The sequence below is a fragment of the Nelumbo nucifera genome, chromosome 6 (assembly GCF_055504915.1).
Source record: "Nelumbo nucifera cultivar China Antique chromosome 6, China Antique-T2T, whole genome shotgun sequence".
NCBI classification, from domain to species: Eukaryota; Viridiplantae; Streptophyta; class Magnoliopsida; order Proteales; family Nelumbonaceae; genus Nelumbo; species Nelumbo nucifera.
The window spans coordinates 19371384-19398678 of NC_142654.1; the positions used below are offsets into that span (position 1 = coordinate 19371384).

At 36.5% G+C, this 27295-nt stretch overlaps 1 protein-coding gene and 1 pseudogene across 3 annotated transcripts; both read left to right on the forward strand.

Moving 5' to 3' along the window:
- Nucleotides 1–698: 698 nt before the first annotated feature.
- RPAC43 (RNA polymerase I subunit 43) lies at nt 699–9297 on the forward strand. 2 transcript variants are annotated; one of them, XM_010250070.2, is made up of 9 exons: nt 699–906; nt 1032–1217; nt 2123–2252; nt 2345–2425; nt 2540–2658; nt 7626–7721; nt 7828–7921; nt 8026–8142; nt 8916–9297. In XM_010250070.2, exons 1-9 carry the CDS (start codon nt 796–798, stop codon nt 9017–9019), a joined length of 1038 nt encoding a protein of 345 aa, XP_010248372.1. In that variant the 5' UTR covers nt 699–795; the 3' UTR covers nt 9020–9297. The 2 variants fall into 2 exon arrangements, with proteins under 2 accessions (XP_010248372.1, XP_010248371.1); XM_010250069.2 differs by having other exon boundaries at nt 700–906; nt 2540–2739.
- An 8187-nt stretch (nt 9298–17484) lies between these two features.
- LOC104591262 (F-box protein At3g07870-like) lies at nt 17485–22362 on the forward strand (annotated as a pseudogene). Its single transcript, XR_016077238.1, has 2 exons — nt 17485–19260; nt 22115–22362. The product of XR_016077238.1 is annotated as an F-box protein At3g07870-like (transcript).
- The last annotated feature ends 4933 nt before the right edge of the window (nt 22363–27295 follow it).

Consider the following 27295-nt stretch of genomic DNA (forward strand, 5'->3'; position numbering starts at 1 on the left):
TTTGTAAAAAGAAATATAATATATTCTAGCATTCTTAATTGATATGTTATCAATAAAATTGTATGGTTTACATGTATCCCGTTATATTAATTGTAATATATATTTTTATATATACTATTAGAATATACATTTTTCATATATTTATACATTAATTATGATTATTTTGACCTTAAATATGATGTTAATAATATGTTTATGAAATTTATATGCATTTCCACTAAATGTTTATGTATTTTTTTTATTCACATTCATGCATTTCAAAAATATATCCATATTCATATCTATATCTGAATGATTTAATACCCATGCTTTAATATTTAGATACATCCTGTATTAAACGTATTGTATCCCCTTATATTTTGAGAGTCCGATAGATTTTTGACCCTGAATCTGATATCCCGAATTTGGAGTCATAACTTACATCCATTAAAATCTGATTCTAATAAAAAATTATTATTTTATATATATGTATAGCATAATGATATATATTTATTATATATACATAAGTTAAAAATAATTATTTTTTATTTTTTTTATATTTTAAATACAATAATATGATTGCGGATTAAATCCAAATCCGATTTGATAATTAGAAGTGGATGCGGATACGGATGCTTGATAATTGGATGCGAATGCGGATGCACATGGATCCGATCCGTTTATAGCCCTAATCTGCATCACCTTGTTTATTTTTGTTTCGTTCTCTCAGCCCAAGACCAAGTATCAAATGCAAACTTCTGCTAGTTCTTACTTCTCAGGCTCAGGTTCAGAATACAGAGTGGAGAAGAATCAAAGATGCCTAGGGTTTCAGCTTTGGATTTGCCTGATGTTCCAAAAGGCCATCTCCCTCCACACCTCGAGCTTCAGAGGACTCGCGTCCTCTGCGCATCTGATGCACCCACTCATGTACGTTTTTCAATATATAGATTTTTTTCTTTCGTTTATTTTATTTTATTTTTTTTTTTTGGGGGGGGATTTACTTCCTGGATTCTTTGGTTACTCAACTTGGTGTTTTGTGTTTGTGCTTGAAGACAGAAACTATTCAATACTCCGGTGCTTATGCATCCGTTGGAGTCGATAATAGCTTGAGACTGGACCAGTTCTGCCGAGACTTTAGAGTTGAAGTAATTCGTCTCACAGAGGACGATATGGAATTTGACATGGTTGGCATCGACCCTTCACTAGCCAATGCATTTAGGAGAATTCTCATAGCGGAGGTATGATCTAAGGCAAGAAACAGTCATCTTACGTCTTTGGTTCTTCTCTGAATTGGTATTTGCTACTATCTCCAACAATCTGCTATTGTGATGGCTCTACATTGATGAAATGGGTATCAAACAACCTAATGCAGTGACGTGGACTTATTTTTCACCACTTCGAAAGAACTACAACTAAGAAATTTTGGACTCGTCATTCATATTGACAGAAGAAGCAATCAAGCAACCTAAAATCCTTGCAGTTACTTAACAACTAAATAGAACCTAATTGATATGGCTGCTATATATTCTCTGAATTTTAGAAATATGAGCTACTGAGCTCAATCATCAACAAACCTTGAGATGTCTTAAACTACTCAAAATAAAGTTTTATTTTGTTTGCAAAATTCAGTATCATCATCGTCATCATCATCATCATCATCATCATCATCATCATCTAAGCCCTATCCCAACCTTGCAAAATCCAGTATATCACTTAAAAATAAACTCTTTTTAAGTGAACCAGTTATTTATTCTTTAGTCTCTAATGAGTAATAGTTCTGAAGGGATTACTTCTTCCACCCTGTACTAGAAATGATCACCTTAATCATAATCACTAACCCCCATGATGCCTAGGGTAAATTTTTTGTGCGCAATTGAATATCCGACCACATGTATTTTAGCCTCATCTCTTCTTGATCCATTTGCCTTCTTTTTCATATTAGTGAAAGCTGTAATTCTTGTTTTCATCACAATCCCATAAATTTGTTTATCAACCAATATTTGAAATTACATTATGATGCTATTATGTCCTTTTTTATTTGTACTTTCTCTAGCATTAGTATTTAGTGACCATGTGTGTGGCATCATTTTGTTGGGATTTTATAGTGTTTGCCTAATTCTGGTTAGCCATTATTTGCATGTAGGTTCCAACAATGGCTATTGAGAAAGTTCTCATTGCAAACAATACATCGGTGGTTCAAGATGAAGTTCTTGCCCACAGGCTAGGCCTTATTCCGATCAAGGTTGACCCAAGGCTATTTGAGTACATGTCAGGTTGATCTCAGATATATCATGAAGATGTTTTTTTTTTGAACTTTTGTTTCTGCTATTTTTAGATGTACTAATTTGCAAGCTTATCTTTGTAGAAAATGATACTCCAAATGAAAAGAATACAATAGTTTTCAAACTTCATGTTAAATGTAAAATAAAGGGTCCCCGTCTTACAGGTACAATTCTTGTGCATGGTATCAACTGTTCGTCTTTTTTTTTCCCTTGTCTGTTTTTATTCTTTTCTAATTTGGCTCATGATAACAATGGTATGATTCAAATACATAATGCAGTGAAATCAGATGAACTTAAGTGGTTATCGAATGGGAGTGAACTTCCACTGGAAATGGAAAGCCACACTTCAGATCCAGCTTCGAAACAGAAAACATACACGGCATTCACTTGCAGCCAGGTTTCATTGCCAGAATTTTCCAACAATCCAATTGCTCCTAAACATCAAGATATTATTATTGCTAAGCTTGGCCCAGGCCAGGTAACATTGTAGCTTATCTCGTGTTCATCCAGTGTATTTTCTACATTTGAAGCTTGCATAAAGAGAGATATCAACTCAACTAAACCATGCCCCAACTATATGGGCTTGGCTACATGAATCCGATACCACCATTTTGCTTTGTTCAGTATTGTATCCATTGTAAATTGTCACCATCATCATCAAAGCTTTGTCCCAACTATTTCGGGTCAGCTATATGAATCCTGTTTCACCATTCCAAAAAAGACAGTTCAGGATCCATGACCATCATTTTTAACTCATGGACCATTAAATCATTTTTACTACTTAGCCCTATGTCCTTTTTTATCTGCTCCTAGCTCTTCTAGACCCTTCAACTTGTAACAGATCACTTTTACACACTGGTATGTAAATGGTCTTATCTGTATGTGCCTAAACTCTTAGTCTACTTTACTTTTAGGTTCCTTTGAACAAGTTCATTTCTGATCCTATGCTTTCTAGTATTCTCACTCATTCATCTCAGCATTCACATTTCTACTATAGCAGTGGAGAGTGAGAAAAAGGGATGCTACTTTGCAATCATTACACTCATTAGAGGTGGCATGATTTTAGCTTTCAGAAAGACTGCATGCTATGGATTTTTTTACCATTTGGCAATAGAAAGGCTAACTTCTTATTTCTTATGTCTACTGATTAAAGAGCTGCCCTATTTCTTACTATAGAAGTTACTATTGCTAAAATTTTCTTTAAGTACATTACAAGATGTCTCCTTTTTTATCAATGAAAAAGGATTTATTAATCAAAAGATCAAAGCAATGCAAGCATCCCTATGAGAGGCATGAGCTGCATCCTCTCCAAAGACATAGGTTAAACAAAGAGCAAGTCACAACTGTGTCCAAAACAAATGCTCCCTATTAACCTCTTGCTTGGTTAAACAATCAGCCAAAGTATTTGCCGCCCTTCCCACCCATTGTATGCTTATATTCATTTGCTGTGTAAGCTCATTGAATTTCTTGATTTCATTCCTATAGCACCACATAATAGAATCTAAATCCTTTAACCACCCAGTCCCCTTCTATTAGTAGGGACTCCATTTCGAGCTGATTTGTTATTTGCACTCCTTGAACAGATGGTAGTAATTCATCCCTTATAGAGTTTCCAACTCCCATCAGACCCGAGGAAAAAGATAAAATATTCCCAACTTCATTTCTGAGGACCCCACCTATACCAGACGGGCCTGGATTACTAAGACTACTTCTTCCATTCCATCAGAGTTTAGTTTTACATAGCCTTCAGGGTGAGTGTCCAAGTCACTGGTAATCTGTTCTTTCTGGAAGAGCAACTTGCCACAGAAGATCAATTCCTCTAGAGATCATCAAAGGAAAAAGGAATGAATACTTCCAAAGTTTTTAACAAATGGATTGCCCTATACACCAAACAATCCTCCATCTCTTATAGGCTTCTCTCCTCTCGGAAGATTCTTGTGTTCCTTTCTTTGCAAATGGCCCACAGTAAAGCTGCTCTAGCACACCTCCATACACTTTCCTCTTTTTATAGGCCAAGCAAAGGTAGGGGAATCAAATAGCATGATAATGGATAACTTCTAATGACAAAGTCCACTGTCCACCTACACCCAAACAAAGATAAAGCGAACCCCATAATTATGCAATAACCAAACAAGGAATTAGTAAATGATAGCAATCTTCACTGTTATACTTACAAAGAACACACCAATTAGGTGAGATGCACTGGAAAGGTCTTCTCTTTTGTAAGTTATCAAAGGTGTTTACTTTCCCATAGAACACTTCCCAACAAAAAACACTAACTTTAGGGGAAAAAGCCTACACCAAACTTCCTTAAAGGGAAAATACTGAGAAGAATGAAGCTGACAAAGGGATTTAAAAAAGAGGCACACAAAAAGACCCTTTGGGAAGTAAAGACCAAATCCTTTTTGTCTGGTTTTGAGGGATCCATACAAACCTTACTAAGGGTACTCAACAAACTAGACAAGGAACCAATCTCCTCATCCCTTAGTCCTCTATGAAAACCAAAGTCCCAAGTTGGGGCCAAAGGAGTTACTTGGAGTGGGGATAAATTTGGACACAACCTCCTTTTTGTACAAAGAGATGGAATATAGGGAAGGAGAAAGGTCTTTTAAAGCATAATCCCCAACCTAAACATCCTCCCAAAAATTAACAAAATTCCTGAAACACACATTATACCTAACATACCTGAAAAAATGGAAAAGAATATTGTGAATTGCCTTCAATGGTGTTGCCAATGTGGTTGACAAGATACACCGGCATCCCAACCATTCTCTAAACAACCATGAATACTTGCCACCATTTTATGCCACAAACTCCCTCTTTCCAAAGGCCACCTCCACAATCATTTTCCTAATAACGTTGTATTCTTTTGTACCACATTTCCTATGCCTAAACCCCCTTCCTCTTTACTTTTGTACACAATCTCCCAGTTAATTAGATGGTCTGTCTTGCTTTCCCCCGGTTCCCACAAAAAATCCCTCATAAGTTCCTCTAATTTCTTGGCTTTCTCTAGGTGGGATCCTAAAGATAGAGAGGAAGTAGGTTGGAAAATTGGCAAGAGTAGTCCTAATCAGAGTGATACACTCTCCCAAAGAGATACAATTCTTCTTCCACAAAACTAGTCTCTTCTCAATGTTTTTTACTACTGGGTTCCAAAACGCACTTTCCCTAGGGTTGGCTCCTAATGGAAGGCCCATATACTTCAAAGGCCAACCAGATATAGAACACTCTAAGCAAGCCACAATAGCGTCTACTTTCCTACCCTCCATATTAATCCTTTCTATGCAGCTTTTATCCAAGTTAATTTTCAGGTTAGAAAGCATTTCAAATTCCTTACCTTTCCGATATTCACCCCTTCACAAAAATAATTGTATCACCTACAAACTAAAGGTGTGTAACCGGAAAATCATTACTTTCCAACCTCCAAACTCTTATCAAGTCCTCCCTATCAACAGATGAGATCAGCCTAATAAACACATCTGCTACTAAAATGAATAGAAACAAAGAGAGTCACCTTGCCTAACACCCCTAGAAGTTGGGAAGAAGTCCTTCACCACTATATTCACCAAAATAGAATAGTGGTGAGCTAATGCAACCAAACACCCAATTACACGATTTTTCCCCAAAGTAATAATTTCTCAACACCTCTATTAAGAACTCTTAGTTCACCAAATCATAAGCTTTTTCAAGTTCCAATTTACATACAAAGCCTTTTTGCCTAGATCTCGTCAGCTCCTCCACACATTCATTAGCAACCAAAATCTGATCTATTATTTGTCTTCTTTGTATGGAGGCTCTTTGGGGTTGACTAATGGGAAAAGCAAGGACCTCTTTAATCCTCAAGAAAGGACTTTAGCTAAAATTTTATAAATACTAGTCACCAAACTGATCAGTTTAAAGTCTATCAGGTGATTAGCATCAGACCTCTTAGGGACTAAGGTCAAGAAAGTGGCATAGACTCTTGGGCTGACTATGGTGATGTTTGGTTCTGTGGGTGTTTATTGAAAAAATGCCACCACATCAGTGCCATATAGGTGTTAGCGTTAAAATTTTCTTCTATTTTCCATGTCATGGAAAAATTTGGTATTCTCACCATCTTCCTTAATCCACTTGTGCCTTGACTTTTGCCTCCAAGAATCCTCTCTTGTTCTAGTTCTTTTTTTCAACTACCTTCTTAGAAGTCTATCTTGCTCATTCAAGTTCCTTTGAGACTCCTTAGTATCCCATGGCCAATTTTTGTTTCTCAACTCTCCCAAAATGGTCTCTATTCCATTCTTTTAAATTGACTATGAACCTTTGCAATTTTCTGTGAAATCTAATCCCCTTCCATTTAACCCCTCTCAAATCTTCATTCCACCAAACTTTCACTTTGCTTAGGAAGTATGGTTTGTTAACCACATGTTCTCAAACCCAAAAGGTCTGGGTCAACTAGCATAGTCTCTGAACCTAAACTAATAGAGCAATGGTCAGAAGTGGCTTTGGGCAAAGCTCTAGACACCAAATCTCCCCAATGACTCTTCCATTCCACATTGAAGAGGAATCTATCCACTTTTGAACAAAGTGGGATTTCCTGAAAACATAGTTGTCAAGGCGACGCCTAGGTGACAAGGCGCCCTTGGAGGCTCGCCTCACCTAATTGCCAAGCAGTTCTCTATAGCGTGTTATAAAAAACTTTTATATTCTTAATTTTTTGAGGTTATAGTTATAAAATAGACATTTTTAAACTAAAACATTAATGTTTATCTACTAATTTCTTGTTATTATTTTTTTTATTTGTTAGGGTTTAATCAACACAAACATTGCTAAATGCTGTATTGAACCCTCAAAGACTTCAAAACCTGAACCAATAAGTAAGGAAGAACATAAAATATTGTCCAATCAACACATTTTCTTCTTTTTCTTTACTAATTTTGTGTGTTTATATATTAATTTCTTCTTCTTCTTCCACCTTTTCTTTTCTTCTTTTCCTATAACAGAAATAGGGGTTCAGCCCCTATATTTTTTGAATTTTCTTTTCTTTCTTCTTTTTCTTCTCATGAATATGTTGGAATATGTTGATTTTCTATACTTTAACATGAAGTTTATACTTTTCTTATGAAAACTATGGATATTTATTAATGAAATATAATTATGGAACCTAGGGAACTACCCTAGGATACATGTTTTTACTTAAAAAAAAAATCCATTGCCTAGGCAACAAGGCGCCCCCCTGTTGCTTAGCCTCGCCTTGGCGCCTTGAAAACTATGCCGGAAAATTGGACCAGCTGACCAGGTGTACCTAGATTGCAAGAGTGGGAATTCCTTTAACTCACTGGCTTTTATAAATTCATTAAACTTCCTCATCCAAGATGTCTCCTTTTGCAGGAAATTGAACTTGAAGCACATGCTGTAAAAGGCATGGGTAAAACTCATGCCAAGTGGTCCCCTGTGTCCACAGCTTGGTATAGAATGCTTCCTGAGGTAATATAAGGACCTTGACTCGTACAATTTGTAACTGCACTGCAAAGCTGTTCAGTCCTAGAAAGAGTTTAAATCTATTCTGAGTTCCATTCACTTGTCTGGTTAGGTTGTGTTATTACAAGAAGTTGAGGATGAGATGGCTGAAGAACTGGTAAAAAAATGTCCAGTTAATGTATTTGACATAGAAGATGTTGGTAAAGGTGATTCATATCCTTTCTGAAATTATGGATGTTCCTGCTGTGGTTTCATTGCTACCTTCTACATGCTTTCCTTTTTTTCTGATTGATGTCTTCATAATGAGCAGGTAAGAAGCGGGCTACTGTAGCCCGATCACGAGCTTGTACCCTGTGCAGAGAATGCATTCGAGGGGAAGATTGGGAAAAGCGTGTAGCTTTAAGACGTGTTAAAGACCATTTCATCTGTAAGTAATTTGATGTGTTTGAACAAGTAATAGCTAAGCAGAACACCCCTTGATATTTCATTGATGAAACATTTTTTCCCCTTTGCTTGATTGTTAGAATCTCATGATGCTGACATGGGATGCCATATGGGTTCTTTGCACCTTTGCACTGTTTCCACCACTGACTCGTTTTAACCAAAACGTCGAATAACCTATCCATTAGGTGGATCAAAGACTAGAGCTGCACCAAACAGTTACAACTTAAACTGATAAAGTACCTAAAGGAAAAGACCCATATTTGAATTTGATTGCTGGGTCTATCCATTTTTTTTGGCTATGGTCCATCCAAGCAGACATTCCATACTTCCATTACCAAATCCAAGCAGATGCTTCCTGAATTGGTAAAATCCAGTTGAATGACATTTGCAGGAGACAGGAGTTGTGGCACATGTTCAACTTCTAGTTGGTTTCTTATTTACACCATAAAAAATGCCAAATTGATAAATCTTTGTTTAGTGATTTTTGGGTTCACTGAATCTGACACTAGCCAACTACTACCTATACGACCTGTGCTGACTTTAACTCCTAATTTTGGTCACCTATATGGAGACTCAAAACAGGGCTGACTGTAAGCATGTCATTGAAAACCGGATACTTTACTATCTGTATTTTGCCAAAGTAGATTCTGTTTTTTCATATTTAGGTTTTGGAAGCTATTTTTACATTTTATTTTGGCCGCCGAAAAGGTTTGCATAAACTGAAGTTTTGATGTTTGTTCTTGTTTTTCTTTCCAGTTACTATTGAATCAACTGGAGCACTGCCTCCAGAAGTGCTATTTACTGAAGCTGTGAAGATCTTGGAAGACAAGTGTGAGCGTGTGATTACGGAGCTGTCTTGATGGTTTTGGTTTGAAAGAACAGAAATTAGGAAGCTCATTCAGAGAAAGAAAAATGATAGCTTTACAGTTAGATCTTTTTTTGTTAGATAGCTTTACAGTTAGATCTTTTTTTGTTAGATAGCTTTACAGTTAGATCTTTTTCTTTGATAGATAGCTTTACGGTTAGATCTTCTTGGCTGCTTAGGTGTTTAGATTGCTTCTGGATATGACCCCATACAGGAAGAAATTTGTACCTCAAAACTCAAATGTTAAACAGATCATAATCCTTATTTTTCCAACTTGGATGCTCCCATGCAAAACTTATTTTAATTTTTTGGGTAAAATACAAAAACCTCCCGAGTTTTTTGACAATCTTATAAATCTCCCGGTTTTGGTATGAACAGAATCCTCCCTTATAATTTTGAAAAATGGTGCATGTACCTCCCTCTTATTAGTTTTTTCTGGCCGAAAATCCTAACGTAATACATTAATTTTCTTAAAATACCAGATTTACCCTTGAAGTGGTAACCGAAGCCAACCACTCTCCTACCCCTGTTTTTTCCGCTTCTCTGTCTCAATTGAGCTCACCAATCGTCACTCATTTTTTTTTCTCCTTTTGCTCTGTTTTATTTATTTTTTGCATTTTCTTAATTTCCCGTTTCTTTTATTCCTCTCTTTCTTTTTCATTCTCTTTCTTTCTTTTCTTTTTTTTTTTTCATTTTCTGGTTTTTTTTTTCAAGTGACAGGCAAATAAGAACCACAGTCTAGGGATTTTGTGGAGATGCCTGTTAAATGGTTCTAAGCGATTCCTTTCACTATTTAAGTAATTTAATAGCCATTTCTCAGAACTATTTAATCTACCCAAAAAGCTTCAACCGTACTGAATTCATCTTTGTAATGCGTTCATATGATGTGTGACAATATTTCAAGTGTTCAAAGAAATTCCTAACACGATCTCAAATCATAAAACATAAAAAAAAATATTTCAAGGTTCTATTAAGTATTAAGCGCCAACCTATTTCTCTCAATTTGACCAGGATTGTTTTATTAAATTTAACATGAACAAAGTCAAAGACATTGCCTTTCATACGGATTGATCCCCAAGAGCAAAAATCTTGATAAACTAGAGAAACCAAACATGGAATCTAAATTAAGATTATCAACTGTCTGTTAAAATCTTGCTGAAACCTACGGGAATGTTGCCAATGAATTTGTGGAGATGTTTTTGTTTCAAAGAGAAGCTTGCTCTGTTCTTGTTGAATTTGACGTAGAAGGATAATCCCATAAAAGAGGAGGATGACTTGGTAGTATTTAAGGGTATTTTAGTAAATTCCTCTTTTAAGTTAACGGAATTTTAATGGAAGGGAGGTATTTATAGCTTTTTTCAAAACTATAGGGGAGGATTCTGTTAAAATCAAAACATGGGGGAGTTATAAGATTGTCAGAAAACTCAGGAAAGGTTTTTATATTTTACCTTAATTTTTTTTTTAGCTAATAAAGAGATTTGGTTAACATCAATCTCAAAAAAATTGGTTTGCTCCTGATAAAAAAATGGTTTTCTCATTTGGAGGACTACTGACTAGATCATCAAATTCCTGCAGCTACAAGGATAAAGTATCGATATGCCTAATAAGTGAAAGTGGCTACTAAATGGCCTTAACTCGATTTAGGCCCTGTTCTTTTCTCGAAAACATTTTTACAATGGGGTTTTTTAGTTCAGTCCATGCCTAGGATGGAGCTAAGATTTTTAGGGGTGGACTGAATCTGCCTATGAATTGATACCAAGTTTATGGGCAGGATGTGGTTTATAGGGAGGGGGGGGGGGGTTACTAGTAGATTAGGAGGGGGCTGCAAATTCAGATTTTTGAGGTGGATTGCAATCCACTTATCCCTTTTACAATTTACTCGGGTAGATGAGTTTATCCGTGGAAAGATTTACGACATTTAGCTTCTCAATGAAGCTGTTTTTGTGTGCCAAAAAAATGCTGCTACTTGAATAAGTGAGACAATTTCTCAAAAGCGCCCCAATTCCTTTGTGCTATTGAGTGCATTTTAGTTCGATGATTTATCCACCTATGACGAGTAAAAATGCATTTTCCGTGGAATTTACATCCTTGCAAAACAACACTTCCCCTCTCCCTCCCCCTTGTATAGTGTAAAAGGTCGGGGCATTTACCCTAAAATCCAATATGATATTGCCTAATACATTTTTGCGAGGTGCCAACCAGCTGGTTCATAAGGTCTCTTGCTGGTTATAATGGAGACTTGGGGTCGAATCCTGCCTACAACTGGATTGGGGAATGGGCTACCCCCACAGTGTAGCCCTTCAAAAGTAATAAAAAATGATATCTAATACATCCTATATATTATCAATACTTTGAACCATGTCCATGAACCAAAGATAGGTATGGGTATTTTGAGCTAAATTTGGCTCTGAAGTTGGTTCCACTAAAGCTAATCAAGGTCAGCTCTTTGATCGATTTAGGTATGGTAAATCCTTATCCAGTTCTAAAATTTGAAACCATCATAGTTGGGATCGGTTTCAAGAATCTACAACCAGACCCTACCTAATAATAAATTGGACACGGTTGGTTCAAGGCCAATTCAGAAATTGGTTTCATTTGATTAGGGTAAAATCTATCCATTTACTCATCTTGCCTCTATAATATTTTGTTTTTTTTGGTAAAAACAAGCAATATCTTGCCTCTAAATCTCTTGTCGATAAAAATCTTTTCCTCTAATTCGTTGTAAACTTGTAGTGACCTAGGATCAAATGTTGCTAGTACCAAGGTTTGTTCTTTGTATGGATTAGCACCAGGGTTGGGGGCTTATGGGAAGGGGGATTAGCCTTTGCAACGTGCTCTACAAGATCATCTCCAAATGGCTAGTCATGAGTAGGGTGTTCATGGGTTGGTTTGAGTCATTTTCTTCAACTGACCCGATTTAGTCCATTTAATTATTGACTAAATTGAAACCAATCGACCCTGAAGTAAAACCGACCCAAACATGAAGGGCTGGTTTATCGGTTTAGTCGGCTTATATATATATATATATATATATATATATATATATATATATATATATTTTAAACTAAAATATCTATTTATATTTAAGTTTATTTCTTTTTAGTTTTTATGCAAAATCAAAATATATATTTAAATCAATTAATTTGTTGTGCAACACTGATTTTTTGTCAATATATATTTAAATTTATACAAAACTGAATTAAATATTGTACCATTGTATTATATTTGTATTGGCTTTATGTTTTTAATTTTTATTGTAAATAACCATTTTTTTCAAAGTTCAAACAAAACACAAATAAAATGTATCAACATTTAACATATAGGGTAGGGATTAATTAATAATTACTTAAACATATGGGATCGGTTTGGTTCGGTTTAGTTTCGGTTTTCATATATGAAAACCGAAATCGAGTCGAGTTGTCGGTTTATTTTCTCATACAAACTGAAACCAACAAGTGGTTTTGAAAAATTGACCAACTTGAGTTGGGTCGGGCCGGTTTGGTCGGTTTGACATTTAATGTAAACACCCCTAGTCATGAGATTACAACCTGTGTTGCAAGAGATTATTTTGCCATTTCAGTCAAGTTTTTTAAAGGAGAGGCAAATTGTCAATAACATTGTTTTAGTAAGGGAAGTTACACACATGATGAAGGCTCATAAAAAAGGTAAGTGATGCATAGTCCTCAAACTTGACATGTGAAAAGCATTTGATAGAATGGGGTGGGAGTTTTTACAAGAGACTCTTCATAAAATGAATTTTCCCAATAAATGGTGCAATCTAATATATCAGTGCATCTTCACTCCCTCTTTTTCCATCAAATTAGGAGAAGCCCATGGCCACTTTCATCTCAAAAGAGGCCTTCATCAAGGAGACCCACTCTCACCTTATTTATTTATTATTGGCATGGAGTTCCTCACCCAATTACTAAACAGTGCAGCCAGTTCAGGTCTCATAGAAGGTATCAAATTATGTTGTGTTGGCACACCTATCACACATCTCTTCTTTGTTGATGACTGTATACTTTTTCTGTAAGGCTGATTTACTGCAAAACAAGGCCCTTAGATAAATACTTTATAACTTTGAGAAGATATCAGGACAGAGAATCAATTATGGGAAATCAAGTTTGATGTTTAGCAGAAACGTACCTCGTCAGCATCAAAAGTTCTTCGCCAAAGTTCTCAAGATGAGTATCATGTGGGGCACTAAATACCTAGGTTCTAGAGTGGAAATAAATTCTAGAAATCAGTTTTCTAACAAAGAATTGCTGAACCGCGTACACTCTAGAATTAATTTATGGAGCTCAAAGCTACTCTCTCAAGCAGGAAGAACCACATTAGTGAAGTCAGTCATACAATCCATTCCAAATTACGCAATGAAATCTATGATTCTTCCTAATACATTTCATACCCAATATGGCAAACTCACAAGGGACTTTTGGTGGCAAGCTGAATCACATAGTGTTAAACACACTATCTCATGGCAAAAATTATGTCTTCCTAAAGCAGCTGGAGGACTAGGATTCAGGAAGAGCCTACAAATGAATGAAGCCATGTTCAACAAACAGATATGAAGGTTTTTTACTCAACAGAGCAATCTATGGTGCCAACTAATTAAGAAAAAATATTTTGCTAAATGTAATCCCTTGATGGCAAAGAAAGGGCAACAAAGCTTTAAATGGTGGAAACAAGCCCATAGTTTATTAGGTGATTTAAAGCCAAATTTACTATGGATTGTATAGGATGGCTCATCTATATCAACTTTTGGTGATCCTTGGTTACCAACTATTCCAAGTGGAATACTGCTACCAAGTCCTACATGTGAGTCACATACCTTGAAGCCAAAGGTAGCAGACCTTCTAAGTGGGGAAGGTAATGGGATCTAAGAGTGCTGCAACAATTCTTTGATGAGGCTACAATGAGTCACATCACACAAATAAAATCTCATACAGATCTAGTAAGGGATTAAATGATTTGGAAAAGAACCAATTTTGGGGTTTATACAGTTAAGTCTGCATATAAAAGTTTTCTCTCATTATTGCCTTCCCCTTCAGCCCCTCACTTCAATTGGAATCTGCTTTGGAAGGTTAAGATCCCTTGTAGATGCCAAGTTTTTGTTTGGAAAGCATTACGGGATGGTGTATTAACAAAGGACAAGTGTGCTAAATGGCTATCTCCACATGATCAAATTTGTTGTTTTTGTTTACAGCAACAAGAAACCTTTCATCATCTCTTCTTCACATTCTCTTATGCTAGGGCTGTTTGGTATGAAGAACAGATTGGGACTAACTCGGACACAATGGTGACTCAACCTTTGCAACTCTTAATTGAAGAATGACTTAATTCTTTGCAACTTCAAATGACCAAGCAAGAAATCTCTTCTTACTTTGGGAAATTTTGTGTGACGGTATACCTCGTATGGCAGGCATGCAACGAGAAAATATTTGATGGGGTTGAGATGATGCCTTCTGATATAATAAGCAAAGCTAAATACTACTTCTCCAGTGACAACAATCTATTGGCAAGGGTATACAAACACAACTCATTAACATGATGGATGTAGGGGATTGTTCTTCTTTTCACATAGATGGCTCATTTGATCCAAAAGCAGGCGCTGCAAGACAGGCTTTCATTCTTCAAGACACCCGTAAAAACCTCACAATAGCTGAAGGAAGAAGTTGTTGGGCTATAGAAGGTTATGATGCAAAGCTTCGTGCTTTAGTTAGTGTTCTAGAAGCAACTTCAACAACCAACTTAGTTGATATAATGATATATTCTGATTGTCAAAACCTTATTAATCTTTTCACAATTCATACCAGACCAAGTTCATGGGTAGAATAGATGCACTAGGCTCATATCCAAAGGCTGTTAGTTTTCAATCCTTTTCGCTTATTCATGTAAATAGACAGCTAAATCCAATGACCCATCTTTTTGCTTACTTTGCTTGTAAGGGTAAAATCACTCTAGCATATTACTTTACTACCCACAATCATGTACAATTTTTTCTAACTAAAAAAATCCACTATAAAAAAAAAAAGCTAATGCAATAAAGTTATTAATGGGAAAACAAAAAGCTTTCTCTCTTCAAGAGTATTTATTGCTCAACTAGCTTGCTCATTACGTGGGATTATCTAGATTTAAAGAACTCAAAAATAGAAAAAAAGGATAAAAAAAGGAAAATTTTCATTTTAATACCCTGAACTTTGAGAATGGTTTCAAGTTAGTTCCTGAACTTTTTACCTAAACTTTCAAAAAATGTCAAATTGGTCCCTACTACTGACGGTCAGTTATAACATGTCTAATTTAAAATTTTTGAAAATATCAAAACTACCCTTCAAAATAAGACACTATTCATTGTCTACTGCTTGAAACTAAACCGGTTGAAAACTTTTGACTCACGCTGATTTCGTTCTTTGGAATGATATATGGTTTGATCCAGCTTCATGCATCTTTTCTACTGCATCTCTACCGTCTCCGAGCGGAGCCAAGCAGCAACTTCCTCTCAGTTAAAGGATATGCTTGACATATCTCGGCATCCACCTCCCATGACGGTGAGATCCCACTTGGTTATTGGCAGTCGTGATGCGTATCCTCAGACATCCTCTATCAACCTCAATGACAATAACAACTACAACTACGACAATGGCGTTCACAACAACGATATGAACCACAACTGTGGGACAAACAATTTTGATCATTGCCGGATGAAACAACGAGTTGTGCCTTCGATGAATGACCTATCGTCCAGGCTGCCATCAATGAATGAGGCTCAACTATTGATGGGGGATCACTGGGAGGTTAAGATAAACGTCGGAAATGGAATCTCTAATATTCTTTTCAGGTGTGTGAATGACGGCAAAAGTTGGCGCCCCCGCTGGTTTGTGCTCCATGATCAATACTACGAACCCAAAACGCATAAGCTCGACGAACTTCTCCAAAACACGGAAACAGGACAAATGAAGAGAGAACAAATAATAATTGCAAAATTGCTAAACATTGATAAACCCAAATAAAAGGTTCAACTTCAAGGAGCAAAAATCAACTTCCTTAACACACAAGCATCCAAATATCAATACATTACTGCTTCGGCGATTTTCGGTAACACACTTCAATGAATCTTGATGAGGGGTGATTTGGCCCGACCTATTCATGCACGGACATGTGGAAGCGATCTACTACTTGGACATCAACTCGGCACTGCCTGCTACCTCAGCAAGGCAGATCACCTTAGGTACCTCAGTAACCTCGACCAGGACTGAGGTCTGAGCAGCTCGTGACAACCCAACCTATTGAAGTGACACGTAGCCAACTTCTAGAAGCGAGCCATCTGTCTCTGAGCTCTTTGGGATCACGCCGCACGTTTATAGGTCTTATCCTTATCCCGCACAGATCGGATGGACTCGATAAGCCTTATTGGCTAGCACGAAGTCCACTTCTTGGTGCGGAACGAACTCCTAACAGGATGGGCCGAAGATCTTGGTGGTGTTTCATGAGATCCACGGCAGCTCACCTATATAAGAGCACCAACCCCAGCGACACAAGGTGCGCACGATTTACTGCTTACTATCATTTTAGCATTCAAGCATCTCGCTTGCTCAACAAGAGTATTAACTTAAGCATCGGAGTACACACACCGAGTAAGCCACCCCGGGTCCTCTAAACCTTTCTCTCCTTGCAGTTTGATCGGCCAGCTAAGTAATCGACATCCGAGCTGCCCTCCAGCTAGAAGCAAGTAGATCGCGCACGTTAAATCTTCATACAAAAAACAACAAACAAGATTTATTAGTTCATAAATGGATGCTTTTCTTGTATGTATATATCATACAAATTAAAATTTAAAAATATATTTGTACCGTCAAGTTCAAGTACAAACATTTGAACAAACAAAATCTTAAAAATTGGATATCATCTGTTGGTTGGAAGTTCAAACAGCGCGGTTGACTAGATTAACGAACTAGAGGCGCTAATGCCCTTCTCAGTGTTGGAAATAATCCCTATAATTTTTCTTTGTACAAATCAAGGATATCTTAGCCAATAAATGACAAGTATGTAGTAATGAAAATGAATGACCAAAAATAGAGCAAGTAATAGTAGACACCAAGTTTTAATGTGGAAAACCCCTCAATTTGAGGGTAAAAACCATGAGACTGAAATCCAAATCATCCACTATCAGCAATAAAATTGGGATACAATATTTTTCTATCTAGTGACAACTAGATAAACATCAAGAAAGTTCTTGCGTTCCAATAAAATAAAATAGCAAATAGGAAATCTCTCACTAAAGATGAAAACACAGTAATAGAAACAAGAAAAAATGTTGAAAATGGATTTGTCTTCTTGATTTCAACCCTTATAAATCCCCTTTTTCTTTCAAACCATTCTTCTCAAAAACCCCTTTTTGTTCTCTATTATCTCCTAAAGAGCTCTGTTAAAGTTGAGAGAGTAGAGGGTGATTTCCTCTCTACTATCTCCCAATTCAAGGCAAAAAATAAAAAAAGGCCTTTTTAGTTGATTTCCCCTTTTTGTTCATTCCACTTTATTTCATTTTATGTTTATTATTTGTGAGTCCCACATCATCACCAGGAAAACCCAACACTCGGAATCTCTTTGTCAACACGGCGGTGAACCGGTGACGCCTTCTCATCTTCTCCCCAGCTACTGCCAACTTATACCGGAAGGAACCATCATGGTTGGACGGTGAACATGTGCACATGAGTCGCGGTTTTGCATTCGCCGAGCAATTATCTCGATAATCTGAGCTTTTCTCGGTCATATACAGAACAACAGGAACCTTTACCAGAGCTTGATGTCCCCCTCCTTGGGTTGCTAACACATCCTTCTCTCCATTTTCTAAAGCTAGAGGCGACATATCTGATTTTTGTTCGAGAAGTGAAGGCTGAAGAGCATTTTTGTTATAGTTCACTTCGGTTAACGGTTTTGGACCATTTGAACATGGTTCGTAGACTCGATGGATGGGGTGCATGCATATATATAACGAAGGCTGCGAAGATCGATCGCGTTAAGTCCTAACCCGACAGTCACCATGTCCTCGAGGTCCTCGAGGAGCCTCCCTGAGGAAGTCATCTTCGACATTCTCTGTAGACTTCCCGTGAAGTCGCTATTGCGATTTTAGTGCGTCTGTAAATCATGGTTCGCCTTAATCAGCGACCCACGATTCATCAAACAACATCTGAACCGAGTACTAGAAAACATCACCGCCCCCGACGACGACGGGTCCTCTAATTTCATCGTCGTCTCTGCCGACACTGTATATCACGTAGATAATAGTTCTGAGACAGCAACGAATGATGGGTCGTCGAGAAAATTTGATTTGCCGTTTCAGGATTCTGTCAGATGGCCATGGGTAGCGGGTTCCTGTAATGAGTTGGTATGCTTGGCCAACAAGACATTCGATGACACCCTACCAGACTTGTTTGTATGGAACCCATCTACCGGAGATTACATGAAGTTGCCGGAAGCCCTTATTGAGTTTCCTCCTTCATCCCACTTAATCAACGATGTTTCGGCATTCGGTTACACCTCCGCCCTGGATGAATACAAAGTCTTAAAAGTTATTTATACTCTTGATACTTCAGGAAGCCCTGGCAACGGTCGATCCATGGTTCTGATGCACATACTCGGAACTAATTCGTGGAGAAAGATCGGGGAAGACGTCTCTTTCCAAATTGACTGTCGTTCCGGTGGACTGCTTTTGCATGGAGGTATTCACTGGGCGGCGATTCCCCTATTTCAGGTACGTTTGAACAGCTTCATTGTTTGTTTCGATCTCGAGGACGAGGCTTTCTGGGAGGTCCCGTGTCCCGACATGGGAGAGGGTGATAAAGATTGCCCTAAACTGGGGTTGTTGAGAAGATGCCTTTCTGCATTTCATTCTGTTCATGAAGAAAGGATTGACATTTGGATAATGGAAGATTATGGGACGAAAGAGTCTTGGGTTAGACAGTTTTCCTTCCAATGGCGAGCAATAGCTAGGGGTTTTGAATCGTATGAACCAGCATGGTTTGTGAGGGATGGGGAGATTTTTCTCAAAAATGCTTCTGGGGAGGTGGTTCTGTATCATCCAATACGCGACAGAGTTCTTCCGCTTACAAATGCTCGGGGTCGGGAATTTAAAAGAATACTTAGTTATATTCGGACCCTCGTCTCGCCGCTTTCTCTCAAGGCTAACAGTAGAGTGGATAGGCAACCCAAGAGAGAAAATGAAAGAAGGAAGTTCAGGTAAAATAAATTTTTCTTTGTTTTACTTCATTCTGTGTTGCGCGCAGGGTCTAGTTAAATATGCTTGCAAACCTCAGTTGGTGATAATCTAGGATAAATGCCAACAGGGGTTTGGCTATTTGGTTATTTGAATGAAGCCATCTGGGACCTGGTTGTTGATTCGATAAGCATTCTACAGAGAAATCATGATTGTACTATCTTATAAAAACTCTTTCCCTTTCAACCAATTCCACCTTCTGTTTGCAATTACTCCAATTTCAATCCTACTCTCCATGACCCTTAATTCATTTTGTTTATAGTGTGGTACTTAGATTGTTTTGTCTTGGTTGGATTTTTTCCTCTTTAGAGACAAATCGAGCTTCTAAGATTAGATAATCTTTTTTCCTTCCTAAATTCCTTGGGTTTTTTTAATAATTGTTTCGTTTTTATTTCAATTGATAATCCTGAGGTTTTATTTAAACAATGGGCTTTAATACTGCAACCAAACACAAAACTGGCAAAAATAGAAAAATGACACAAAACGAGCATATAGAACAAACTCAATGCATGCCAAAACGCCTCCAAACCCATAGTAGAACTCAAAGTCTCAAAAAGAGTTGGCTGATGTAGTTCTCTTTCCCATGGCAAACATTTTGTAGGGGTTTTAAATAATTTGAACTAGCATGGTTTGTGAAGGATGGTGTGAACTTTGTCAAGAATGCTTCTGGAAAGGTGGTTTTGTATTATCCAACATACAACAAGGTTTGTCTTCACAGTGTTCCAGGATTTAATGGAATACTTAGATGTGTTATTTTGGTATTTTGGGTCCTCATTTAACTACTTTTGCTTAACGTTAATGATGAAATTGACAGGCCACCTTAGAGAGTTGAAAGAAGAAAGCACAGGTAAAAATACAAAATTCCTTTCTAGGTTTTTCTTTGAACTTTTTTTTTTCTATTCACAAGGACCTGTCTGGATGTACCTCCATACCTCTGTTTGGTGTTAATATCTGTAGTTGGAGATTCAAATCAAATGGGTGGCTGCTGGATATCACGTCATGAAATCCAGTAGTATGGCTCTAATGGTCCTGAACTAGGGTTATTATCAAATGAAGAAAATGTTGGAGCCCGTATCTAGGAGGAATTAGCAGTTCCAAGAATAAATATTGAAACAAAAAATAACACATGCGTTTTACTGATATAGGATGAAACAACAAGGATGATGCCTCTTGGATTTGCCTCCACTAACCTGACCATGTTTAGAGATTAATGTACTTGGAGATTGTGGGTTGGGAAGCAACAATAATACTTCACAGCTGAACCCATTAGTTTTGAGATGTCCTGATAGCTCTTCTTTTTCATAGGTAATGAGTAACTTCATGTAAAATATCAGTATTACATGATATATGAAAAATATCCATCTGAAAGAGATTGCATATACATCCTCAAAACAATGAAGTCAAACAAGAGAAAAGTATTACACCAACTCCTCAAATTTCATCCCTCTGCCTCTATGTCCTTGAAACTCTTGCAAAACCAGCAACTAGTCAACAATATATGAGCATGTATCTACATATTTTATGTATAGGTCTTTTGATTTCGCCTCAAATATCCCCCTGCTGCTTTCCACTGGCCCAAAATGACTGCAAAGGAGGCAGTGCTTTATAGAATTGCACCCTTTCCTTTCAAATGCTACTCTAAGACATGTTGAATTATGGATAACAAGTGATGATGGATTTTGCTAATCTACCTCGAGTATGAAGATGGATAAATCTATACATCTTTGCAGTGTCACATTCAATGAACATCTAAATTTCTCCTGTTAATATAATTTTTTTAATTTTCACTTAACTCAACTAAAATTGTACCTTGTGATAATGCTTGCAGTTTTAAAGAAAGAAAAAAGAGCCCAATGGTCCATTATTTTGTTCTGATGTTATTCTCCCTTCTAAATATTCGTTTTGTGGTTTTGGCCCATATATACTAGAATCCTTGCCTGTGAGGAAGCTGAAAAATCTGCCTGAAAGTGCTGGCTCATTGCCTTTTCCATTGTGGATGGCATTATACAAAGTGAACAAACTCAATGATATAATGCTTTGTGTATTGAAGGGAAAATGGAGAAAAGAAAACTCTTTCATCTCCTTCATTCATGGTTAATTCAGTGATACTATTGGTTTGTGATTCTACTAATTAAGAGCAATAATTTAATTGCTATTTAACTGATTTTTTTATTTGAATCTGCACCTGCAATTTGGGACTTCATTCTTCTACTTTTCAAGAAAAGAAGAGTAAGAAAAAAAAGAAAAATCTTAGCTTCTTTGGATGTGGTTTGCAAGTAAAGACACATTGGAGGTAGTGAGTCTGGAAATGCTATCCTCATGTCTAAACACAGGACACTGCTGCCATGCATTGGGAATGTCTCCCCATGAACGACAAGCTCAGATCTTTGACCTACCCATAAGACAGTGCAGCTACACATCGGGAACAGCCCATACTTGTATGTTGCCATTCATGGGGAGATGTTCTCAACGTACGGCTGTAATGTCTTGTGGGAAGGGTGGGTATTGAGTAACTTAGGTAACTGATCTAGAGTCCAACATACAAGTCATGTTCCCAATGTGTGGCTGTAGTATATTGTGGGTAGTGTGGGTAACATATCCAACTTCAGAAGAAACTTCAGTTACTGGTTAAAATGTCTGCTAGCCAAGATTTTGATCTATTTGAATTGGGTTTATGGATGTAATCGATTTTTATTTTTTAATGCTCCCTCTATCTGTACCTCTTCTTTCTTTTCCTTGAAGATGAAGATCTTATGGATATATCTGTTGCTTTGTGTTGCCTTCCCCCTTTCTTAATTTTGTATTTTTGTTTTGCAGTTCAGAAAACGTCAGGGCTGGTGCTGTAGCAACTGGGACTTGGGATGGATGGAGAAAAACCTCTCTATTTCATAGATTGGTTGTGAATTCATAAATTCGAAATGGTGGATAATCTTACTGTCTACCTTGTGCTAGAAATCAATTAGACTAACTGTATATAACTTTTTGATCTTAACATTTTTAATTAGAAAATATCTATGAATTGCACATTCATTGCAGAATACATATTGCAATTTTATCTTTCTTTCCATGTGCTGTAATTTGGAGATATCTAAGGGAGGCTTGTTTAATTGTTAACCGGAGCTTTGTCCACATTAAATGTCAAACCGACCAAATTGGCTTGATCCAATCTGAGTTGGTCGATTTTTCAAAACCACCCGGTTAGTTTCGGTTTGTGTGAGAAAATAAATCGAAATCGAACTAAACCGATCCTGTAGGTTTAAGTAATTATTAATTAGTCCCTACCCTATATGTTAAATGTTGATGTATTTTATTTGTGTTTTGTTTTAATAATGAAAAAAAAAATGGTTATTTATGATAAAAACTAAAAACACAAAACCAATACAAATATAATATAATGGTACAATATTTAATTCAATTATATATATATATAGAGAGAGAGAGAGAGAGACAAAAAAAATTCAGTTTTGCATAAAAAAATTAATTGATTTAAATATATATTTTGGTTTTGCATAAAAACTAAAAAGAAATAAACTTAAATATAAATAGATATTTAGATATAGATATTTCAGTTTAATATATATATATATATATATATATATATATATATATATATATATATATAAAAACCGACTAAACCGATAAATCGACCCTTCATGTTTGGGTTGGTTTTGCTTTAGGGTCGGTTGGTTTTGGTTTAGTCAATAAGTAAACTGGTTAGGTTGGGTCGGTTGAAGAAAATAACTCAAACCAACCCGTGAACACCCCTAATTAAAAGAATAAGTTATTTATAAAGATGACAAGCATCTTTCAGCTTAGGCCGATTGCTACCACCAATGCTTTAAAAACCGACTTGGAATTGGAACTGTTTTTGCCACCGGTTTCTAGGTCAATGGTTCGATTGTCTAGTTTGAATGGATGGCCCATTCTAACAAAAAAAAATTGAAAATTAAAAAAATAATTAAAATAAAATTGGCCATAAAATATTGAATGGGTTGATGGTTCAACTGCCTAGCATGGTTTTTAAAACAGAACTGGTGACCGAACCGGTCAGGGGTCCGGTTACCAGTTCAAACAGTCCGATCGTTCGACCCAAACGATTGGCCCGTTCTGTCAAAAAAATAAATGAAATTAAAAAAATTAAAAATTTAAAAAACGGTCAAAACCGTTTGAATAGTTCGAATGGTTAACTAGCTGGTTCAGCGGTTTGCTGATCAAAATCAACGGTTTTGGGGGAAAACGGAACTGGTCACCGGTTCTCGGTTTTTCTGGTCCGACCGTCTGGTCTGGTCCAGTTTTGAAAACCATGCTGCTTAGGCCAACAGGTGTCCAATTCAACGGTTTTTGGTTGGGACCAGATTTGAGGTAAAATGGAACCGGTTGCCTGAATTGTTCCTGGTCTGAACAGTCCGGCCATCCCACAACCATTAGTGACTATTTCCTTGACTTTACTTGACAGGCATGCTCTTTCTAAAGAAAAAAATCTTGTTGCTCTGCTACAAACTTCTCCTTGTTAAATTTCCATGACCTATGGGTCCTGAAAAATAAACCAATGATCACCCATTGTGGTCTTTATAGATCCCCACTTTTGCCAGATGGGCATACATCGCACCTGCTGCAACCATCAAAATTTGGTTTTATCACATTTGTATCCAGTGGCCTCCACCATGGGAGAACAAGAGATCTAGTTGCTGAGGTCCTGATGATCGTGCAAAGCAACTGCAATCATCAAATAATCGCATCGTTTTGATGCAGGGAGCTATTTTGGCTGTTATAATCTCAATGATAAAACCTCTAGACTTAATCGCATCGTTTTGATGCAGGGAGCTATTTTGGCTGTTATAATCTCAATGATAACATCTCTACACTGGACTTTGCCATTAATTTTATTATGAAGTCCCATGAATGTACCCGTGCCCTTTCTTCTTAACTTGGCATTGATCCATCTCAACTTCTCATTGATTAACAATTTGTGGGTATAATTGTTTCTAATTGCCCAACACTCTACATAAAATATTACTGAGTGTGCAATATTTCTCCCAAAATTTGAAGAAAACATACGTATAAATAAGCTAACATAAGTATTTTTGGCTCTGACAACACCTATACTTTTTGAAAAGGCCATTTTTGCCATTGTATAATTGAAACTTGAAAGGGTCAATTTAGATTTCAGAAAAAGGCCAATTGTAGGTAGATAACGCATGGTGTTAGTGACACTGTTTATAATCTGTTAAATAATCAATAAAATAGGAAATGTTGATGTAGCATTGTTAAACTCAAAAGACTCAAAAATTACAAGTGGGTCCCACTTGAATTATCCTCTTTTTAGAGAAAAATAATAGATGAGTCTCACTTGGGGGACCCCCAATGGCTAGTTTAAGCTTTTTTAGGGGTTTTTTACAGAATACCCCCTCAATTTAACAATTATAACTATAACTATAACTCTATAAGCCTATAAACAACTATATAGGGGAGAGGGGTATTTATGTATTTTAGCTTTGAGGGGGAAGAAAAAGACAATAATGCCCCTCCAATAGCTATATCCTATATAACAATTAGTTTGGGACTTTGGGGGCATTTGGATAAAGTGATAAATGACTTTATAATGACCAAAATACCATCTCAACAACTGAAAAACGGGTAGTTTTCAAGGTATTTTGGGCAATTGAAATATTTTCAATTCCCTCTTTTTAGAGAAAAATAATAGGTGAATCCCACTTGGGGGACCCCCAACAGCTAGTTTAAGCTTTTTTAGGGGTTTTTTATAGAATACCCCCTCAATCAACAACTATAACTATAAGCCTATAAACAACTAAATAGGGGGGGTATTTATGTATTTTAGCTTTGAGGGGGGGAAGAAAAATACAACAATGCCCTTCCAATAGCTATATCCTATATAACAACTAATTTGTGACTTTGGGGGCATTTGGATAAAGTGATAAATGACTTTATAATGACTAAAATACCCTCCTAACAACTAAAAAAAAAGTTAGTTTTTAAGGTATTTTAGGCAATTGAATTATTTTCAATTCCTATAAATAGTCATATATTCCACCATTCTCATCACACCAATTCAACAATTCTCATATTCTCAATTTCTCATATAGTCTCATACTATCATATACACTTAACAATTTAGGAGGAGGCTTTGAGGCTTCAACGATTGAAATCAAGTTGGGATTCTGAACTGATAATTCGGGTAAGTGCAATTAAATTAATTTTTGTTTTTTTAGAATTAAAAAAATGGCTGGATCCTCCTCCCGAAACCAATTCCCCAACATTAAGTTCACTAGCCTGATTTGGAAAATATTTAAAATCAATGTTTTTGAACTATCGTTAACCCAGAGGTTAGATCGTTCAGACTAGGAACCGTCCAAGCAACAGGTTCCATTTTACCCCAAACCTGGTCCCCAGCAAAATATTGTTGAATTGGTCAACGTCTTGTTGACCCGGGTGGTTGAACTATCAACCCATTTGACATGTTCAACATTTTTTTGGCCGCTTTTTATTTTAATTATTATTTTTATTTTATTTTTGTTAAAATAGACCATCTATTCGAACCATCGACCCATAAACTAGTGCCAGAAAGGTTATTGTTCTAGGTCAATTTTTAAAACATTGTTTAAAATAAAGGAGGTTGAGAGGAAGGGAAAAAGAGTAATTTGCCAAAAATGTAGGATTAACTTTAGTTTTCAGTAGCAAGGGTGGTATTGGCCACTTAGGCAGATATTTGCTCTTCCATGAGAAACAAGAAACAATACTTTAAAGATTTGTTGGATATTGAGGATAAATTACAAGACAAAGGAGGGCATGACACTATTGCGCTTGATGAAGAAGATGACTAAACTCAAGGAGATGGAGTGATTTTTTCAATTTTATTTAAATTATTTGTTATTTTTTCAACAATGTATATTTTTTATTTTTAATTTGTAGTTTTTTTTTATATTTTAAATGAAATAAAATTCCTATTTTTTTTCCAATTTGTTGCCCATTTTGTATTTTGGTAAGTATTTTTTTTTTGTATTTCTTTGTTAGATTATTTATTTATTTTTTCAACTTGTACCCAAAGGAAAGTTAAGTATTTTATTTTTACTTAAAAAAAGAAATAAAAAAAAACAAAAAAAATTTGGGCCTTTCTAGCCTAATTTGGCCCAAGCCCAAGGCTCAACCCATAGCCCCACCCGGCATGGTCTGCAGCCCACCTGGCCTAGACTCGTGGCACAACACAACATGGCACAGGCCTGCATGGGCTCGAGCTGTGGACCATGCTGGGTCAATCCCCCAAATTATCTCAAAGGAGGGAAGCACAGTCTGTGGGCTGCATACAAGTTGTGCTGTGCTGGCCCAACATGGCCCGATTTACACTTCTATCACTGAACCTAAAAAGAAAACCTAGCCCTAAGCTCAGAAATTTCCAAGACGGGTTGGGCCTGGCTAGAAATGATGTGTGTTTTCAACATTTTTGTGATTCAAAAGTTTTTTTGAGGGTATTTTTGTCTTTCTATTTCTTAGCTAAAATTTTGAAATGAAAATTTGGTTCCACCGGACACCTTTTAAAAGAACTTTAGTCTTTTACACCCTAGAGTTTCACATTGGATAGTTACAAGAAGTCTTTTGAGCTTTTTAAGAGTTGATTTTTCCTTTATGGGAACACAAATGGGAGTTTTATCAAGTCAAGTTAGGGTGTGGGTGTCGATTGCTCACATTTCTTTGGATGTGGGTGTGGGTTACATGCATTTCTTTTTATAACATCACTATTTTTTAATTTGATTTTCTTATAACTTCATATAGACCTTTCAATTTATTTTCACATTTAAATGGAAAACCTTTTTTTCTTTTTTTTTTAAATCCAGCCTTTTAAAAAAAATTGCATCTCTTTGTTTGTGTCTCTTCCTTGCACCTTTCTTTGTCTTGTGTCCTTTCTTACGAGCTGCCAATGGACTATATAAACCCATGGACATATGAGAATGGGTCACACACTCAGAGTTTCTCTCTCTCATC

Bases quoted from the DNA above. Each gene is read 5' to 3' on its own strand.
- RPAC43 (XM_010250069.2), top strand. From the start codon at position 796: ATGCCTAGGGTTTCAGCTTTGGATTTGCCTGATGTTCCAAAAGGCCAT. The intron at 1,218-2,122 runs GTATGATCTAAG...ATTTGCATGTAG, and splicing joins GGAGAATTCTCATAGCGGAG to GTTCCAACAATGGCTATTGA. The intron at 2,740-7,625 runs GTAACATTGTAG...CTCCTTTTGCAG, and splicing joins CTAAGCTTGGCCCAGGCCAG to GAAATTGAACTTGAAGCACA.